At 36.5% G+C, this 22,511-nt stretch overlaps 1 protein-coding gene across 3 annotated transcripts in view; it reads right to left on the bottom strand.

Moving 5' to 3' along the window:
- The window catches only part of SPAG6 (sperm associated antigen 6), an 84,521-nt gene that overhangs the window by 8,595 nt on the left and 53,415 nt on the right, over window positions 1–22,511 (bottom strand). For all 3 annotated transcript variants that reach the window (XM_078151941.1, XM_020966904.2, XM_078151942.1), the window contains 3 exons: window positions 19,836–20,027; window positions 8,913–9,029; window positions 4,962–5,107 (listed from right to left, as the gene is read on the bottom strand). In XM_078151941.1, coding sequence (XP_078008067.1) covers window positions 4,962–5,107; window positions 8,913–9,029; window positions 19,836–20,027 — 455 coding nt within the window. The remainder of the gene's footprint in view (window positions 1–4,961; window positions 5,108–8,912; window positions 9,030–19,835; window positions 20,028–22,511) is intronic.

Raw genomic sequence — 22,511 nt, 5'->3', positions numbered from 1 at the left:
TAAGTGAGGAATGGCTGTGCAAAGTCAACAGCCTCACTCTGTCCTCCAGAACCATCTTGGTGCAGTGGCAATATAAAGTGAGTAGACACTTTGAAATGTAAATGAGTCAAAAGAAACTAGAAAGATAAACTTATTTGAACAATTTGGAGTGACTATACAATGAAAAATTGCTAATATCCTAATATTAGGAGAAGTAAGTGTCCCTTCAGATCCATAATGTCTTCAAAGGGCATTGGGGGAATCATATAGCTGTGGATTGATTCTTTTCGGATAGTTTTAAGAGAGAAAAGAAAAGGGCGGATAAAAGGAAATTACTAATGTAGAGTGGATGAAGAAGGTAGAACTTACTATTTCTCATAATTAGGGTTCATGAGAAGAATAATATATAAACTTGGAGTAACAGCTAGGGAGAGCAGGCATTAGATGAATTTCACTCCTATATGAAGCAGATAAGAATGGAAAAGTTGACAAAAATGAAAATTTACAATTGTTCAAGAGTATGAAGTCAGATAGGCACATTAGGGGAATTATGAATTGGTCTACCATTCTGGAAAGAAATTTGAAATATCTCCAAAGTCATTAAATCTGGCATACTTTTTGACCAAGCAATAGTACAAGTATGCTTATACTCCAAAGAAATCAAAGAAAAAAAAGGAAAGGGACCCATGCACACAAAAATATTTTAGCAGTACTTTTTTATTGTAGCAAAGAACTGGAAACTAGAGGTTGGCCTTTAATTAGAGAACAAGTAAACAAATTATGATACATGAATGAAATATAACACTTTTGCATTTTCTTAAGATAATTTGCAAAATCTTAAGAATTGATGAAAGGGATAGTTTCAGAGAACCTTCAGAAGACTTAAATGAAGAGATGCACAGTAGAGTAAGTAGAAAGAGAACAATTTAATAGCTAGCATTTATATAACACTTAAAGGTTTACAAAGTACTTTATGACTGTTACCTCATTTTACCCTTGCAACAACCCTGAGAGGTAAGGGCTGCTGTTATCCTCATTTTACAGATGAGGAAACTGAGGCAGGCAGAGATAAGTGATTTGCCCAGTGTCACACAACTAGCATCTTAAAGCTGGATTTTAATTCAAGTCTTCCTGACTCCAGGTCCTGCACTCTATCTATCTACTTGCCTCAGTAACAATACTGTAGAGAAATACAATTTTGAAAAACTTAAGAACTCTGAGCAAAGAAACAGTCAATCACAAATAGAGACGAATGATGATGAAGCATTCTCTCCTCCCTCTGATAAGAGGTAATGGGTTCAAAGATCCCAAATGAGACATCCATTTTCTGGATATGGTCACTGTGGGTTGATTTTCCTTGACTATGCATATTTGTTACAAGAGTTTTAGTTTGTTTTATTTTTTAATGGGGGAAGGATGAGAAAAGGGGAAAAAGTTAGCAATGATGATGCCAAAAGAAAAAAGGAATAAAATAGGGCTATTGAAACATTTATTTAAATACACAAAAGAAAACAGGAGTAAGTTCAAAAGGAAGCAAAGACAAGCAGGACAGTTTTTGAAAGTAATGAATTTTTTTTTCTACATTTTCAAAAATACAAGTTGTATGGAATGAGGAATCACCATTTCACATAAAAATCTACCTTTTATGTTCTAATTTGTGTAAGTAAATGTTGATTTTGGTGAGTTATTTGTTCATTCAGAACAAAATAAACTTATAAAAAGAGGGGAAAATGTTAGGGGATAAACCCTTTTCATAGCCTTACTTAGGATCCTGTTCATCAGTTTTTAGTCTGTTTGAAGGACGTGTGTGTGGGATAGAAATAATTTTAGTTAATCAAAGTTAAGAAACTGCATTTGTCTACAACATATCATGCAGAAACACATAAGAGTTCATATCTGATTCCTAAGTTTGTTAGCTTAATAAGCATCATAAATCTTTAAGTACTTTATTCTTTTTAAATTGTTTCTGTTGCCAAATAATTCGCAAGCATTGCATAATTGCACACATAACAAGAATGTTAAATTTTTCTGATTTGGTCATTTTGTTCAATAATATAGCTTTCACATATCGATAAATGGCATTTTTGTAAACTTTAATGTTTGATTGCAGATTCTGAAAGAGTTGGGTGATCACCAATTGGTTAACTGATAGCAAATAAGTAAATATCCAAAAACCATCCTAGCTTATGTCATAGGAGACATCAATGACATACAATGACATACATTGACAAAAATACTAGATTAAATTATGCCATGCCAGAACTGTCATTTTGCTACTGAGGTTCAATTAAAATCTTTCTTCTCATACTAGTTTTATAAAGAGACTTTTCCATTTCTTTAATGTTCATTTTTGGTTTTTTCCTAAAATTGTACTTATAATTTATATTTTTATACTTATATAGGTATCTAGGTGGTCTGGTGAGTAGAGTGCTGGACCTGAAGTCAGGAAGACATGACTTCAAATGATGCCTCAGACACCTAACTGTGTGACCCTGGACAAGTCACTTAACCTCTGCTTGCCTTAGTTTCCCCGTAAAATGGGAATAATAATAACACCTACCTCCCAGAGCTGTGGTGAAGATCAAATGAAATAATAATTGTATGGCACTTAGTACAGTTCTTACCACATAGCAGGCACTATATTGATGTAGTAGTGGTAGTAGTAGTAGTAGTAGTAGTAGTAGCAGCAGTAGTAGTTATAGTAGTAGTAGTAAGCTGCACTAGAAAACAGTTGGGGTTTGGGGGTGAGTTGTTTCTGGTCCCAGTTGGTAAGGAAGAAGCATTTCTAAGGGCTTCAGAAACATGTAGGATTCTTAATAGATAATAATAACAATTTAATTTTCCTCTTCGACAAATATTTTACATTTTACTATTTGCTACTTTAAGTTAACTAAACTCACTCTTAGAGGCTTGTACTCAGAAGAGCCCCCAGTGTTCATCATTTGTTCTTAAAGAATAAAAAAGATCCTTGCAATAGTGGCCCTGTGCCAAGAGCACTGACTTGGCAACCAGAGAATCTTGGTATAGACTGGGTCTCCTATTTTATGACTTATGTTTTATGACTTTTGTGTGAGTCACAAAATCTTTCCTTATCTCATTTCATCAGAAAAAGAAGGTTGGACTAGAGTGCCTCTAAGGTTCCATGAAGCTCTCAATCTATGATCCTATGATAATCTTAAAAGATCAGTAACACAACACTTTTGGTTTTTTACCAGACCTGGGATGATGAATTGGTGGTCCAGGTGAATTGCTAATGTGGAAATTCTCCCCCCGGTGCAGACTGATGCCCACTCTTCAACTTTGAAAGAGCTCAGGGCACTCCTTTGCACACTATCCTGGACTCTACTCAATGGAAACCTCCAAAATTCATATTTTGCTCATTGAGCAAATTGGTATATTATTATATTAACAAAATGTGATGACACAGCAAATTACAAGTCTTGGAGGGCCTGGAACCTAGACCCTCCTAAATCTGAGGCCAGCTTCATTTCCATTATGTTTTGCTGCCTCTGTTCTGCCTCAAATATATGTCAGTTATTATTATTAGTCCCACCATTGACACAGATAGATTTCTGTGGCTTTGGACAAGTCATTTAATTTCTCAGTGCCTCAAATACTCTGAGACTACAAATTATAGAATAGTTGCCAATATACAGTAGTAGAAGGAGTTCCCTCACCAAAGAGTGAAATGAAATCACAGGTCTGGACCAAAAAAAAATCCTGGCAAGTTTTTATTCTGTATGGATTTTGGTAAAAGAAAATGTAGGAGGTAAAGCTTGGAGTTAAAAAGACCTAGTTTCAAGTCAATCAACCGATCAATAGCTTTTATTAAATGTCTGTTGGGCACATGGTAGTCTTGCCTCTGCTAGGGGGTAGCTCGGTTTTTCAGTGGCCCAGGCAAGCCTTAAGACTATACATCCTAAAGGAATTACCAGTGTATATTGATGGAGGGAGTATCAATAGGAGTTCCTATATTGATCAAATTACAAGTTTGGACTGGAAAACAAAAGGTTTTGGCACAGAATGCTTTTCATGACCATAAATCCATAAATCTCTTTATCTTTGTTTTTATTTATTTCATGTTCATTGATTCCTCTTCAGCTTCAGAAAGAAAAGACTAAGCTAAGGTGTAAATATCATCGGTCATCTTCCTTTTGTTGCTGATAGGTATTTTATTTTTGTTGCTCATTTACTTCTTTGGTCAGAGTGTTTCTCCACACACTTTCTAGGCCTCTACTCAACGGAACCCTTCAAAATCCATAGTTTGGTCTTTGAGAATGACTAGCAAAGCATGATGGTGCAGAAATCAAATCACAATATCGAGGATAATTTTTGGTGCTATTAAAATCAATGTTATCCTAAGCTAAGCTAATTGCAGATAATTATCACCAACAATAAATGGAAAGTGTGAATAATGTTATATTCCATTTACACTAATCTAGGAAAAAAACTTTCTGTTATATTACTCTAGGGAGCCTGCATATAGGCAAGAGCGTTATTCAATTTCTTGGTAGGTCTGTTTTTTCCTACACTCAACATCTCTTTTTCATTTGCAAAGCTCCCTTTGAAGTCAATATGAGCATTATACAGAGAAGAGATATACAGAGGAAAGAGGAAAATTAATTTAAAATATTGTGGGTCTTTTGCAACCAGACAATCACAATTTAAGGCAGTTTAAATTGAACCTACTATGTACTTTATTAATTTAATTTGCACGATATGTCTGGGCACTGTTTATGGAACACATGCTAAATGACCAAAGGACAATTTCAATGGAAATGTGCCCATATTGACTTGTGAGTGATGTTTAACGAAAACATTTTTGACAAAGAAAAGAAGGTGTAGAAAAGGAAAAAGATTCATATACAAATCTCATGCAACCTAGCAGATTCCACAATTGGAAACAGTGAATAGAAAATATAAGTTTGAAAAGAACATAACAATGTTGCAATTGTGAATAACTAGTAATCCATCTTTCCCACCTCACTATTTCTTCTGGGTAACAATTGTTAATATTGTTGATGTATTCTTGAAGAAGTGATCCAGGTTCTGCCTTTAACTCTTGAACCTTTTTAAGACCACCACTTGTAACAAAAAGTCGCCGTGCTTTGCTGTCATGGGGCAGCACCTAGAAAAAATACAGAAAATTAAAATGGCAGCTCTTCTTTTATAGGACTTCAAGCACTATTAGGTCATTACTTTTCCCAATGTTCAGAATGAGGTAAAAATAAAGCTAGAATCAAGATGCCTGTGGCATAATGAGACTAATCTTGCTGATAAGATTTTCTCTTTTTTTAAATATTTTTATCTCATTAAATATTTCCCATATTTAAAAAAAATTAACATTCATTTTTTTAAAAAAAAGTGAGTTCCAAATTCTCTCCTTCCACGCTCCCTCACACTTTGAGAAGATAATATATTGATTATACATGCAAAACATATTTCCATATTTTGTTGATAAGATTTTTAAATATTTTCCCCCAGTTACATATAAAAACAATTTTAACACTCATTTTTTAAAAATTTCTGAGTTCCAAATTCTCTTCCCTTTCACTTCCCTGATATAGTAGGCAATCTGATATGGGTTTTACATGTGAAATCATGTAAGACATATTTCCATATTAGTCATTTTGTGGAAGAAAACAAACCAAATAAAGAAAGTTTAAAAAAAAACATAGTATGTTCTGATCTGCATTCAGACTCCATCGTTTCTTTTCCTGGAGGCAGATAGCATTGTTCATTGTGAGTCCTTTGGGATTGTCTTAGATCATTGTATTACTAAGAATAGCTAAGTCATTCATAGTTGATCATCGTACAATGTTGCTGTTACTCTGTACAGTGGTTTCCTGGTCCTGCTCACTTCACTCAGCATCGATCATTTAAGTCTTCTCAGGTTTTTCTGAAATTACCCTGCTCATCATTTCTTTTTTTTTCTTTTTTGCTAGGCAATGGGGTTAAGTGACTTGCCCAAGGTCACACAGCTAGTAAGTGTTATGTGTCCGAGGCCGAATTTGAACTCAGGTCTTCCTGAATCCAGGGCCGGTGCTCTATCCACTGCGCCACCTAGCTGCCCCCTTGCTCTTATTTCTTATAGCACAATAGTATTCCATCACAATCACATGCCACAACTTGTTCGGCTATTCTCCAATTGATAGGCATCCCTTGCTAATGAGATTTAAAGAAGTTACTCCTTAAAAACAAACAGACAGACAGACAAAAAAAGGAGCATGGGACCATTGCCTTTTTCAGGCCAATGACATATCACCAAAGGTATAACAAATTGTTCCCACCAAAAAAAAAAAAAACCAAAACACTCATATAACTCCAGTTCTGCAGGAGGAATTAAACATAATATTTTTTGTGTCTATTTACAGGTTTCTTATAAATTCACCTATTCTTGATTATCTGCTTTTCACTGAATGAAAATGCAGCCCTGGGATGAAGAAGATGTCTGTTCCTATGGGTATGCAGGTAGTGCATGGTTATATGTATTCACCCCTGCACTTTCACTCCCTGCATCTCCTGAACAGAATGCTTCATCAGTGACTCAACATGCAAAACTACCCATCTTCCTTCCACAACCCTACCAAGCAAAAAACCACAAAGTCATTTTTGACTCAGATCTGTCCTTTACTTTGTACTTGGTATATGCCATTGATACATTTGGCTGCTTTTATACTTACATTGCTTAAAGTCTCTACAACTAGTGGGATGGGAAGCAGTAGGTGACATCGTGTCACCATGACCAATGGTTAGAGGGCCAGCTTTGATTTCTACTGCAAAGCAGCTCTCCTACCAATATCCATTATTCTGTCCTTCCTCTTGTCTCACTTTCCCTAACTAATATGACCTAACTTCCCAGTTTAAAAGTCAGCTACACATTTTAAGTATGTGAAGCCCTACAGATTGAGTGGGTTTGACAGATCACAACCATACTAATAATGAGCATCAATTGTCATGTGGAAGCCAAGGCCAAGACTGCCCTATCCTAAACGAGGAAATGAGGAGAGTGTCAGGAACAAGGGAGATGACAGTTGCATTATATTGCCCCATCACATCTGGAGCTGTGTATTCAGGTTTAGGAACCATACTTTAAGAAGACCAGAGCTACTTAACCAAGATGATGAGGAGATTCAAGATAACACCATGTAAGAAAAGGATAAAGGTACTGGGCATGTTTAGCCTAGAAGAAAAAAAGGGATCTTAGGAACTGACTACTGTCTTGAAATATCTGAAGGGCTACTATGAGGAATTGAGCAATAAATGAGCAATTAGACTCATTCTGATTGATCTTAGAAGGCGGAAATGAGAACAATGGGTAAGAGTAAGAGGAATGTAAATTTCAAGTCAATATGAGGGAAATGTTCCAAATATTGAACTGGGAATCAAGTTGGCTGCTTTGGGAGTGCTGAGTTCCCAAGCACTCAAGGCCTTCAAGGACAGAAGACTATTCTGGGTCTTTTGTGACTCTTGGTTCTCTCCCTACCTGTCTTATTGTTCTTTTCCAGTCTCTTTTTTAACATTTGCTTTTAAAACTTTGAGTTCCACATTCTCAGAGTCTCAGAGTCATTTTCAACTCCTCACCCAATATATCCAATCAGTTGCCACGTCTTCTCAATTCTATACCCCTCCAATTTCTCTCATAGCCATTTGCTTTTCCCTACTTGTATGGCCATAATGCTCATTATCTATTATCTGTACAATTAGAAAAGCCTTTTCTGTGATATCCTTTCAGCCACACTCTTCTTTATGTCATGCAACAGATGAGTGCTAGACCAGGAGTCAGGATATCTTGTCATTCAGATCCAGCCTCAGACATTTACCAGCTGTTTGACCCTGGGCAAGTCACTTAACTTCTGTTTGCTTCATTTTCCTCAACTATAAAATGGGGATCATAATAACACCACACTCCCAGGGCTGTTGTGAGGATCAAATGAGATATCTGTAAAACACTAAACACAGTGCTTACCATGTAGAAAGCATTTAATAAATGCTAGTTCCCTCCCCTGCCTATATAAATGATCCCTTGAAATATTACCTTATGGTAGCCTCTTAAGTGGTCTCCCTGGTTTGTTTCTTGCCTAATCCATCTTTCACACAGTTGCCAACGTGATATTCCTAAAGCACAGCTCTGTTGTATCACTCCCATGCTCAATAAGCTCTACTAGTTGCCTCTTATTTCTTGGATCGAGTACAAGGTCCTCTCTTTGGTATTTCAAACCCTTTACAATGTGGCCCCAATAATCTACCTTCCTAGTCTTACTATATATTATTCCCCTTCATGAACTCTTCAGGTCTTCTTACTATTCTTCACACATGAAATTCCATCTCCTTGCCTTTGCAGAGACTATTTCTCATGATTAGAATTCTCTTGCTCTTTGCTTATGCTTCTCATCATAGATTTGCTCATTTCTTTCAATCTGGTGCTCTAATGGCACAGATACTAAGTTGCCTTGTATTTAGTGTTTGTGTGTGTGTGTGTGTGTGTGTGTGTGTATTGTATAAATCTACTTACTTTGTATATGCTTATATGTGCACATCTTGTCTCCCCACCAAAGGAATGTAAGTGCATTGAGGTCAGGAATTGTTTTTATTTGTGACATTAAACTCCCACACTGAGCATAGTGCCTTGAACTTAGAAAAGGAAGAAAGATTTATTTTGTTTGTATGTGTACTCTATTCCCTGGGAGACATAGAAAATGTTACAGTAGCTCTGGTGAAAAGTATAGTGATAGATAAGGATTAATTTAGGGATTAGATATCAGTTTCACTTTTCTCTTCTATCCTTGTGTTGCATTCTACACATATTTGACAGGTTAATAAAAAAAAATACCTCAGTTTATGAAAGTAAATAGTAATCTAGGTGAGGAAGCAAGTTAACACACTGAATCCTTTTCTGCTTTCAACTGCAAACAGGAACAGACTTTGCTTACCTTGCTGAACTGTCCAACCACATGTTTCAAAATGTTTGGAGGAGAATCATACAGGAATGGTTCAAGGGCTGGTAGATACGTGCATTTTTGGAGAATATTTTTAATAGCTTTTTTACTCTGTTTAGGTAGAAAGCAAAACATAGACAGTAAGCAGTCAATAAAATCTCGACAAGAATTCATGTCTTATATTCCTGGAATTTGAAAGTAAGATCAATTTCCCAGTCTAATCTGGAGTTGTGTTTCATTTAAAAAAAAAACAGATGTCAGAGACAAGCATGAGATATATTGGATTAATTTAACATAAAATCATTTGACCAATTTCTTTCTTGTTAAATTTTAAACTCTATAGCACAGTGAACTCAAGATATCTATAAGGAAAGAAACCAGTGAATTACAAGTGGCATGCCCAAATTATCACTCCCCTGTAAATATTTCTAAATTGATAAAGTTTTCTATGCTAAAACAAAATAGGAAGTAATTAACTCTATCCCTGACAAGGTAAGGGATATGAGAAAATAGCAACTTAGAATTCCACTGAATAAGAGTATTATTAATTGGGCAGGAAATCCTAAGCTCCAGTGTGGTGGAACAGACAAACACCAACAGCAGGATCCCCCTCAAATGCTTTAACATAGCCAGGGGAACCTACAGACTGCAGCTCCAAGAAATACCATTAGCTTCAGCCTAGGCCCAGACAAACAGGTGTCCTCCAGTGGCTGGACCTCCAAGTGCTGGGATGGGCAGGAATCCTCCAGTGGCGGGACCTCCATGTGCTTCAGTGTGGCCCCAGGAAGAGACAAAAACACCTCCCCAGGCTTTAGCATGCACCAGACACCACCAGCAGGGCCCAGCTCAGCATCAGGCAAGTTGCCAGACCCCTACAGCTTCTAGCAGAGCCAGCCACCCCCTACCCTATCCCCTCAGCACAGCGCTAGACATGAGGGTTCCCCAGGGGCCTCAGGGCAATATTACTGCAGCACCAGGTAAAGATATAGGGCCTTCAGCCACCGGCACAAGAAGCCTGAGACAGTACCCTTTCCACCCTGGGTGCAGAAAGGAAAAAGGCAAAAAAAAAAAAAAAGGTGAGCAAAAAACAACAACAAAAGAATCTGACCATAGAAATTTATTATGGTCACAGGGAAGACCAAGACACAAACTCAGAAGAGGACAACAATGTCAAAACACCAATGGGCAATACCCCAAAGAAAAATGGGAAGTGGTCCCAAGCCCAGAAAGAACTCATGGAAGAACTCCAAAAGGAGCTTCAAAATCATGTAAGAGAGGTAGAAGAAAAAATGGAAAAAGAAATGAGAGTGATGCAAGAGAATTATGAAAAAAAGATTCAACAGCTTGGAAAACTGCTTAAGAGGTAGAATTAGCCAAATGGAAAAGGAGTTACAAAAATCTACTGAAGAAAACAACTCCTTAAAAAGTACAATAGGTCAAATGGAAAAGAAAGTACAAACGCTAGTTGAGGAAAACAATATCTTAAAAGTGAGAATTGAGCAAGTGGAAGCTAATGATTCTATGAGAAACCAAAAATCAATAAAATAAATTCAAAACAATGAAAAATGGAAGAAAATGTAAAATACTTGATAGGATAAACAACTGCCCTGGAAAATAGATCCAGGAGAGACAATATCAGAATCACTGGATTACCCGAAAGCCATAATCAAAAGGAGGATCTGGACAGCATCTTTCAAGAAATTATCAAGGAAAACTACTCTGATGTTCTAGAACCAGAGGGCAAAATAGGCATTGAAAGAATCCACTAATCACCTTAGGAAACAGATCTCAAACTAAAAATTCCAAGGAACATCATAGCCAAATTTCAGAACTATCAGGTCAAGAAAACAAATACTAAAAGTGGCCAGAAAGAATTCCAATATCAGGGAGTCACAATCAGGATTACACAGGACTTAGCAGGTGCAACAGAATGTGTTATTCCAGAAGGCAAAGGAGAAAGGACTACAACCAAGAATCACTTATCTGGCAAAATTAAGCATAATACATCGAGGGGAAAATGTCTATTCAATGAAATAGAAGGATTTCAAGCTTTCATAAGAAGACTAGAACTAAACCAAAAATTTGACCTCCAATATCAAGACCCAAGAGAAGCATAAACAGGTAAAAAGGAAAAGAAAATATAAGGAACTAAATAGAGCTAAACTATTTGCATTCCTACATGGGAAGATGATACTTATAATTGTTAAAAATTACATCACTGATAGTACAGCTAGAAGGAAAGTACATAGAGGGTATGGGTATAAGGTGAATCTGAGGACATGGCATAAAAAAAATTAAGGGATGAGAAGGAAGAGTACAATGGGTGCAGAAGGAAGGGAGAGGTAGAATAGGGTAAATTATTTCACATAAAGAGGCATAAAAGACCTATTACAGTGGAGGGGAAGATGAATGGGCAGTGAGCATCACTTGAACCTTACTCTTATCAGTATTGACTCAAAGGGGGAATCATACACCCAGTCAGTTGAATATAGAAATCTATCTTACCCAACAGGGAAGAGGGAGGGGAGGGGTAGGGACTGACAGAAGGGAGGGTAGATCAGGGGAGGTGGTAGACAGAAGCAAAACACTGGTGAGGAGGGAAAGGGGAGAGAGGACAAACAGGAGGAAGAATAAGATGGAGGGAAATACACAAATAGTAATTATAACTGTGAATGTGGATGGGATGAACTCTCCCATAAAATGGAAGCGGATAGCAGAGTGGATCAAAAACCAGAATCCTACAATATGTTGTTTACAAGAAATACATTGAAACATAGAGACCCACACAAAGTAAAGATAAGGGTTTGAAGCAGAATCATCATGCTTCAGTTGAAGTAAAAAAAAAAAAAGCAGGAGCAGCAATCCTGATCTCAGATAAAGTAAAAGCAAAAATATACCTAATTAAAAGAGATAAGGAAGGAAACTACGTCTTGCTAAAAGGGATCATAGACAATGAAGCAATATCAATATTAAACATATATGCACCAAGTGGTATAGCATCCATATTCTTACAGGAAAAGTTAAGTGAGTTACAGGAAGAAATAAGACAGCAGAACTATGCTAGTGGGGGACTTCAACTGTCTCCTCTCAGAACTCAATAAATCCAACCAAAACTTTATAAACAAGAAAGAGACTAAGGAGGTAAATAGAATATTAGAAAAGTTAGATATGACAGACCTTTGACATAATTTAGACATAAAGGGTGACACCATAAGCAAATTAGAAGAGCAAGGAATTAATAATTTACATGTTAGATCTATAGGGAAAGGAAGAATTCATGACCAAAGAGACAGAGAGCATTACAAAATGTAAAATAGATAATTTTTTTTGTATTAAATTAAAAAGCTTTTGTACAAACAAAACCAATGCAACCAAGATTAGAAGGAAAATAGAAAGCTGAGAAACAATCTTTACAGCAAGTGTCTCTGATAAAGGCTTCATTTCTCAAATATATAGAGAACTGAGCCAAATTCACAACAGTACAAGTAACTCCCCAACTGACAAATGGTCAAAGGATATGAACAGGCAGCTTTCAGATGAAGAAATCAAAGCTATCTATAGGCATAAGAAGAAGCTCTCTAAATCACTTCTGATTAGAGAAATGCAAATTGAAACAACTCTGAGACACACCTATCAGATTGGCTGATACGACAAAAATATGACAAAACAGGAAAAATATAAATGTTGGAGAGGATGTGGGAAAATTGGGATATTAATGTATTGTTGGTGGAGCTGTGAACTGATCCAACTATTCTGGAGAGCAATTTGGAACTATACCCAAAGGGCAACCAAACTATGCATCCCTTTTCTATCCAGCAATGTTACTACTAGGTCTGTATCTCAAAAAGATCATAAAAAAGGAAAAAGGGCCTATATGTGCAAAAATATTTATAGCAGCCCTTTTTGTGGTGGAAAGATGTTGGAAACTGAGGACATGCCCATTCACTGGGGAATGAACAAGCTGTGGTATATGAAATATAATGGAATGCTATTGCGCAGTAAGCAATGATGAGCAGGCAGATTTCAGAAAAGACTGGAAAGATTTGTATGAACTAATGCAAAGTGAAATAAGTGGAACCAGGAAAACATTGTATGAAGTATCAGCAAGATTGTGTGATGATCAGTTACGGATGACTCAGCTCGTCTCAGCAACACTATCTAAGACAAGTACAAAGGACTCATGAAGGAAAATATTATTCATATCCAGATATCTCTGCCAAAACAAAACAAAATGAAAAACCCAAATGGGGTCATGAAGTGTTGAACAGGACTGAAAAAAAAAAACTGGCTGAGCCTACAAAACTGAGGCTCCCACATCTGCAAATATACAGGTTTCCTAACTAAAATTTGTTATATTCTATGAATTCAGCAACAGACATGTATACCAAACACTTTTCACTATCCTTTACTCTCCAGGATGCTTATCACATAAGTATGGCTGGAAACAGCCAATGTATAACTAATACACCATAAATTTGCTTCTAAACTCCAGGCATTCTCTTTATTGTTTGGTTTAGTTCTTCATTGTGTCCTTAAAGAATGTATTCTGGTCCATCTGCTTATAGTCAGTCACTCAGTTTCAGCTCATAAGACAAGCAGACCCTTGGGTATTTGATTTCCAGTTGGGTACTTGGTACTTTGTAGCTAATAATGTTGGCTAACATTCACATAGTATTTTTTTTTCCATTTCATATTCTATTTTGCCTCTTGAATGGTCTTCAAATGTAGTATATTATTCATTTTCTACAGGTAACTCATGATCTAAACAGAGAGCTAACATTTATGTAGTGTTTTAAGGCTTGCATTGTCTCATCTGATTTGTATGGTCTGAAAGACTGAATCTGTAGGAAGCGCTAATTCAATGCTAGGAGTCTTCCCTCTGAGATCTTATCAGTGATATTTCATTTAACATTACTTATGGCTTACAAGTGATTCACATTTGAATTTTCAGAATATAGATGGGGTAAAAATGAGGATATCTCTTAACTTTTTCCAGAGGATTGGAGGAGTTAAGCACTATTTTTTGCATTTGTCATCACGCATTACTCTCCAATGCTATATGAATAAAATTGTAGTCATAATATATAGTCCCATTTCCCTTCAATAATAATAAAATTTGCATTGATATGAAGTCAACAGGCAAAACAAGTAGTCATGCCATCATGAGAAAATGTAAGCATCTTAGAAATCATTGAAGATTTTTTTTAAAAAGCTAATGTAGCTACTAATTCGAGGAGGGAAGGGAACAAGTATTTATTAAGCACCTACTATGTGCCAGGCACTAAGTGTTTTAAAATACTTCATTTGATCTTCACAACAACCCTGAGAGGCAGGTGCTATTATTTTCCCCATTTTACAGGTGAGAAAACTGAGGTGAGCAGAGGTTAAATGATTTGCCCATAGTCACACAACTCATAAGTGTCTGAGGCCAAATATGAACTCAGATTTTCCTGACTCCAGACCCACTGCTCTATCCACTGCACCATGTAATTGAGACCATAACTACTGATTATGAGGCAAAGATCACACTTACTGCATCACCTAAACCTTTAACTGTAATTCTCATAGTGTAAGGCCGGTGATATTGTTAAGTAGTCAATCCAGGTGTTACAGACTAGTGTGAACAGAACCATGGTCTGGTCAGCAGAGTGACCAAAAGGGCACCAGCCAATCAAACTAGGATGATGTCTTTCTGAAAGCCTGGAAATACATTCAGAGGAAAAGCAAAGGACTAAGTCAGAATGCCCTACACAAAGGGAATCCAGAAAATTAGACCAAGAAACCAGAGCTAAGAAATCAAGACTAGTAGAATCAAAACCATACTCAGCAGGAAGAATCTGCATTCATGCTCCATATTGCCAGTGGCTCAGTTTGCCTGCTGTTCATGCCTACATGCAAGTATTGTCCCGATCCATCCATCACTACCTGTGCCAATACCCAGAAGGTCTCTCTACAAGAGTTTTGATGACATTGAGGGAAATTGCCAGTCTCTTATCCAGAATTTTTATCTATAACACATCAAACATCCAGGTGGGTGTTTGGAAAGACTTCTTTGTCGTTCTTTTGGAAAATAAAAAATTTAGCAAATATCTCTAGAGATATTTACATAAATCTCAACAAAAATAACCACCACCAACACACTCTCATTTAATGTAGGCGTCAGAAAAAAAAACAATTGAGTGATCAATTCATTAATTTAATTCAGTCCTATTATAAAACTGAATCACTTATTGATCTTACGTAAAGTATTTTTCCATTGTTTGAGGCAATTAGTAGCACTAAATAAAATAAAATGCTTGAACATCATGGTAGAATTGTGAATTCAGCCATTACACTATCTTTATCTAACACCTATATTGAGGAATACCTTCTGTTGCAATAACAAATTGCTGTAGTGAAAAGAACACTGGGGCTTTTCTGTCAAAACTTAGAATTAGCACATGCTATTTAAAAGCCTGTTTTTACTTTTAAACAGCCTACATGATAAGAGCAGCAATTAATAACTTCAGCAAGTATAAATGATCAACATTAAATTATCAACATTTAATTAGCACTTGTTACCACTTCAGATGTTTTTGGCTTTGGTGAGATTTTTTTTCAGGAAGGGTGGGGATAACAAAGTTATTAATTGCAGTTCTCATTAATTTCTTGTAAGATACTTGAAAGTGGAAGAAAATGTTGCAGTCAGAAAGTTTCTATTTGCTCTGAGGTCAACCTGGTCTAAGTAAGGAGTGCTCTGGCCACCCAAACAAGGGGGAAAACCCTATAGCCAATAGTGCATTAGCAGACCAAAAAAAAATGTCTTATAAGTAACTTCATAACCGAACTGGTAGCCTGAAAGAATTGATGCTGCCTAAATGGGGTGACCATGATGCTCAAAATCCAAGTTTACAAAAGGAAATCATAGCTATCTGTATTTCCAGCAATGTAGATCTTTTGTCACAAAGATGGAATTTATGGCTAACAGACAGTGTTCTTTAGTTTGCATCCAGGGTATTTGGTATGAAATAGACACAAGACCAAAAGTAAGACAGCTTGGAAATACACAAATTCTAAGATGCTCCCTGATAACTCTTCCAGGATCAAAATCAATTAGAAAACGGTTACAGAAGTTGACATGCCTTGGGGATGGAATAAACCTAAGTTTGGCCTTACAATTTAAAACCTGCCAAAGATTAGTAAATGAGGAGCACAGTTAGTTCACAACTCTCCTAGATAACAATTTTCTAGGCTGAGCTGATGTCAAATCAAACAGACTTGAGTGGGCATTTTGAGGTCTTTTAAATAACTCCTGATAAAGCCCAAGGGCTAGTAAAAAAAAAAACAAACCAAGTTAGTGGTATAACAAAAATATTTGATTGGGCTTCTTGACTTAGGAAGACTATTAGCAGGATGAATGACTGATGAAGATGCCCCTTTTATATAGAATTTGACTTGTGGTATTGCACTATGTTGGTGGGTTGTATACAAAGATTTTTAAAAATATAAACTGAAGTTACTGTCATCTCCTAAAGATGATCATCTATCTTGAGCCTCCTTCTTTCCCTCCCCCATACTTGTCATCATTTCATTTTTGAAACAAAATAAGTGAAAAGCTGTTAAAAGCCTACCGTAAGTCAATTCATTTTAACAGACATTTATTAAGGACCTGTTATGTACTAGGAGCTGTGCTTAGTGCTAAAGATACCAAGCAAAAACAAGGAGTGCTTTGGCTCACAAGGAGCTTTATCCTCAAAGAGTTTACATTCTGCTGGGGGCTACAACAGGTATGTAGGTAAATGAATCTAATCTAATTTGAGAGAATCTAATTTGAAGCTGTGTTAACAGGAAGAAAAGATTTGGCACCTGGATTATGAAGCAAACTAAGTATTCCGAGAGATTAAAATCAAGGAGAAAGTGTATTGTAGACTTGGGGGAAAGGGGAAATGACCCACATGAATACAATGAGATGGGAAATGGGAAATGGATTGGGGCACAGTTCTAGGAATAGAGAAGTAATAATGTGGCTGCAACATGGATTGCACCAATGAAACAGCGATAGGAAAAAAAGGCCCCAGAGAATGGATAATGAAACATACCGCCTCCTATCCACAGGGCGGTGGGGGCCTGTGAGGGCAAACATTTCAGACACTGTCAGACATTGTCTAAGTGTTTTCCTTTGTTACAAGAAAGAGTTCAAATTCAGGGAAGGTGAGATGTCTATTCTGAGGTGATGATGATTTAAAAAAGAGGGAGAGAGGGAAAGAGAGATGAAGTGAGGGAGGGAGAGAGAGAGATACAGAGACAGAGACAAGAGTCAGAAAGACAGAATAAGAGACAAAGACGGAAATAAGACTAGAAAGGTAGGTTAGAGTCAAAATGGGGAGATGGTAGGCAACATTAAATACCAAACTGAGAAGTTTATATTTTATCCTAGAGGCAATAGGAAACCACTGAAAGTTGTTAGCAGAAATGTGACATTTGCCTTATGCAAATTATTTTGGCAGCTATGTGGAAAATGGATTGGAGAAGGGGAGAAAACATTTCAGTTCTGCCTCATTCTTGGAATATTAGGAAGAACACCAGGTGAGTAGTCAGAAGAACTGGATAACTAGATATGTGAAATGGACAAGGCATTTAACATCCCCAGGCCTTGGTTTTCTCATCTGCCAATGAGAGGGATCAGAATATTTCACAGAATCACCAACTCTCACTCAGAGTTGGAAACTTCAGAGGCATATAATGAGTGTCCATCCAGCTTTTATGCAAAAACTTTTCATGAGGGGTCTCCCTCTCCAATGGCAACCACCCCACTTATATATAGTGCTTATGGTTATGAAGTTTGTCTCTCCATCAAGCCAAAATCTTCCATTCTGTGACTTTCACTCTTCCTCCCTAGTTCTGCCCTCTGAGGCCAAGCAGAAACAAAACATAAGGCAGTCCTTCAGGTACCCAAAAGATAGCTATAGTATTTCCTCTGGCTTTCTCCTCTCCTGGATAATCATTCCTCATATCTCATGGTCTCAAGAACCTTCACCACTGTGTTCTGGATGTGCTCTTTGCTTATCAGTCTCCTTAAAAAAATGTAGTGCCCCAAAAGAAACATAATATACCAGGTGTGTTCTGAGCAGGGTGGAGAAAGGGAGAATGATTATTTCCCTAGTCCTAAACATTATCCTTCTTTTAATGTGGCATATGACTACAGAAGTTGGTGTTTTGTTTTTGGTTTTGATTTTTTTTTTTTACTGCCATGCCACGCTGTTGACACATTGGGCTTGAAGTCCACTAAAACCAAGAGATTTATTTCAGAATAGCCTTCTATTTCTGTCTTATATTTTAAAATTTGATTTTCAAAACTGCATTAAGATTTTATATTTTTTTCCTCTTAAATTTCATTTTAGTAGACTCAGTCCAATATTCTAGCTGGTCAAGATCATTTCAATGCCTATTAGTGGAATCTAAGGTTCCTGAGGGTAGAGACCGCATAATTTTTTAAAGATGTCTCCTTGCTAAGAATAGTGCTTACACATATTAGGCTTTTAATAAATATTTATTGAACACTGAGTGGATGGTCTACTTAACAGGGAACTTTTAAACTACTAAAACAAATACAAAAATAACTTTTACCATTTTACATTCCATTATGAAAAATTCTAATTTTAGTGATATTTTAGTAGAATATTACAATTTGCTTTTAAAATAGATGATCGACATATGTTTAATAATTTTTTAAAAAATGATTCATTCCCCCAATTACATGTAAAAATAGTTTTTAACATTTCATTTTTAAGTTTTGAGTTCTACTTTCTATCTCTCCCTCCCTTCCTTCCTTCTCCCTTCTCCCCTTCCTGAGACAGGAGGCAATCTGATATATATTAAACATGTGTAACGTTTACTGTATTTTTTACTGTGATTTATTACATTTGGGGGGCAAAACTTTCTGGATGAATACTTTTATTTTATAATACAAGTTAATGGGAAAATATTTAATAGACAATTTTGCAAGTGATTTTTCAGGAATATATCTAACATGTAAACTGAGCTATATATGCGTTGAATTTTCCCACTGTTTTTTTCTTATTTTTACTTTTAAATGCAGAAAGCAATGGATTTTTAATGAAGGAACCTTAAGCTTACCTTCTTTCACTAGGCCAATGGAGCACAAATCTTTTGGCTTATAAAACAGACAGAAGTTTCATTCTTCCTGTCAAGCTTCATACAACATGTTTGTTAGGTCCCTTTACATTTTAGCTCCACATTGATAAAAAAAAAAAATTAAGACATAATATCTATTGTGGTGATCTGTGACATTAGGAAACATTATAAGAGTAACGATTGTCCATATGTTTACCATGTACATTGAATTTCAAAGAGGAAGTACTGTCAAAGTAAGACATTTCATATAAACACAGGATGAACAGGGTCTTAGTTTATATTAGAAAATTTAAATGTGAACCGAGCAGTATCAAGTAAATGAATTCCCAATTTTAACGATTTTATCAATATTTTGTATTTCTGATGAATTTAGCAGATTTGCTCCAGACCATCAGCATTTTTGAAATATGAAATCATGGAATAATTCAGGTTAAGACAAGGTTACATATAATTTTAAAGATTAAACTAACATTGTGAATCATTTTTACTTTCTTGGCAATGTGCAAAATAGTCCCTATCCTTCTTTGGACAAGCTTCAGAATGTCTTCACCTAACCAGTTAATAATATTTCTAAAATCATGTCCATTTAGCTTTTAACGTTACACTATAAGTACTCAATTATGCAAACCAGATAGTAACTATTTGTTAACTATACATAGCATTCATATCGAAGATATCGACACTTAAAAATTACATATTTCTAAGCAACTTAAGTTAACAAATCCTCTCCCAACCCCAATAGCAAATCGTTAAGCGACCGCGAGATCAGTGGAGCATACTTACTTTTATTTGAAGATCTTCTGAACTGTCTTGCGCCATGTAGAGAGAAAGGAGAATCGGCAAGGCATTCGTCATAGCCACAGCCCGGGCGTGCTCAGGAGTGTGTCTTCCAATCTGTCCTAAGGCCCAAGCAGCAGCCGCCTTAATATGATCTTCTGATTCTTCTGACAAGCAGACTGCCAACTGGGGCGCTCCCTGCCGAGTGGATCAAAAGAGCAAGTGTGATGAATCTCGAGCAGGATTAAAGAGCCTTCTTTGGCTCCGAAACATTAGAAGAAATCATTTTAGCCTTGCTCCTTTTCCCACTAAACGACTCAGTAGACGAGCAGATCACAGGGGCTGTCATTTCTGGAGTCAATAAAATGACTAGAACTAATTTACTTTAATTATCTGTAACAATCCAACTAAATGGAGAATAACTCGGCTAGATTCTTCAAATCAGCATTCATTTAATCAAACAACAGGCACCACAGAGCAGATTGTGGATGAAATGAAAAGCTTTCAGGGTGACAAAGCCTGCAAATATTTAGGATTTCGAAACCTCTAGCCTTCCTTTGTTCTAAATAACCACTTTACTAGTTTTAATTTAAATAAGTTGTCATTTTTCACCAAATAAAATAAATTTGAGGGTAGCTATACTCTGGACTGATGATGTAGCTAACCATGTTAGCTTGACTCCTAATAAGGTAGTCTAAGTTGCTCATAAAAAGATTGGTTTTTTTTTCAGTAAAAACAAATTATTCCATGAATAGGATCAATTTTTTAAGTATAATCTTGTACTATTTTAACTGTCGTGTTAACTCTTAAGAATATAAATAATTGCTGTACATCTGATGTGCGGTTAAATGTTTTACTTTGAATCTCCAATTGAGCTTTATACTTATACCAGAAAGCTGGAAGACTCAATACATTCATTAGTTTACACTCCTAAAGAAGACACAAATTGTCCTACCAGGATTTGTATGGACCTTATTTTCAAGCCATTTCATAGCTGTAATTATGATCATCTTAAATTTATGGCCGCAGGAACCCATCCTTAGACACTCATGCTACTGGAGTGGAAGTTGAATCATTTTCTATTCCTTTTGGTCCTAGACCTTTAGCTTGCCCGTTGGAATTAATTTACTTAAAAAAGAAAACCCTGCCAAACCACTTAATTGGTTTCTTTTCTAAAAATTAAAGATACGGCTGCCCGTATAAAAGGTCACACTAGCCCTCAGAGTGAAATCTCTACCCAGGGTGTCCACATTTCAGGGGTTAGTTGAGAGTGTCATAAGGAAGCAAGAGGGAGGAAAAACAGCAGTTCTTAGAATCTACTCCAAATTCTGCAGGTTTTTGTTGCTTTGACCACCTTACAGGATTGTAGTGAATTTTGAACAAGTTATACGTGTGTGTGTGTGTGTGTGTGTGTGTGTGTGTGTGTGTGTGAAAAGTGCTTTGGAAACTCTAAAAACAAGACAAAAATGGAAGATTCATTATCAGTTCATACCACGGAGAAAGTGGGAGGAGAGAAACAGTGGTAACTACAGCATTGTCTTTGTTGTTGTGGTTGGTTTGCTCTCAGACCAACCTAGACATAGACTAGAAAAGGGTAAGGTCACCTTGTAAGTCTGAGAACGAAAAAGTATAGGTCAAAGGCAATCTTCCCCTTTCCCACTCTTCCTATGTTTATTCCTTCTGGTTACCTAGGAAACAGGCAAAGCCATGAAACATTAATCCTATTGGCCCAGACATAATCCCCACCACCACCACTACCACCATCAGCAGAGACATCCCTATGACCAGAGGCTTAAACTAACTTTCTCAACTTGACACGACAACTTTCAGGTCCATCTCTGGGAAATGGAACAGGAAGGCAAAGTGTGGAGGGGTTTTAATGTAACTAATAGCAGTACTAAAAAAAAAAAAGATAGGAAAGAAATGGGCAAAAAAGGGAAATGGAGCAAAAGGGAATCATGAAGTAGATGGCAGATGAGGATAGATGGCGGATAAAGAGAATATTCTGAGGATTAGCAAGGGATTGAAAAATCCACATTTCTGTTCAAGCAGAGAAGCAGGTTTTCTACACTGATAAGAAGCCCACACCTTAGGGATCCTTATAGCCACCATGACTATTTGACTAACATTTTCTTCCTTTAAGAGGTCAATAGTGACAATAGTGAATCCAGACAACACAAAAAACCCAAAGCTGAAGGGGCAAAAATAGGTCTATATGTTTTACTTTCCCTACTCCCTTCCTTCTCTCAAGTCAATTTATCTGGAGGAAGATGAAGGAAAGACAAAGGAAAGCGACCCGAATGCACTCCTTTGCCATCGCCTTCCCCAACTCCTGACCAAGGTAGGAAATTCCAAGACTTGAAAAATAATGGTGATGTTTAGTTTTGAATATAATAGTGTGTGTTGTTAATGTAGGAAAATGTACTAAGTGCATTTTTAAAAGCTCATTTAAAAAGCTCACTGGTCATTCCAGGAGCTCATTATCCATACAAGACAAAATGTCAAAAACAAAAGATTTCCAATATACTTTATATTTCCAGTTAATAAAAAATGGACAAATGAATGGACATTTTATTGTAACTAAGGAAACACTTTACTTAAGCTTGTTGAAATGGAAGTCTTATCCTGGCCCACTGAGTTAAGAAAGTTATTTGAATATATGGCTAATAAAAAAAAAAGTAT

This window comes from Phascolarctos cinereus, unplaced genomic scaffold, assembly GCF_003287225.1.
Source record: "Phascolarctos cinereus isolate Bilbo 61053 unplaced genomic scaffold, phaCin_HiC Scaffold_1;HRSCAF=81, whole genome shotgun sequence".
NCBI lineage: Eukaryota > Metazoa > Chordata > Mammalia > Diprotodontia > Phascolarctidae > Phascolarctos > Phascolarctos cinereus.
This window is presented reverse-complemented; position numbering and strand designations above follow the sequence as displayed.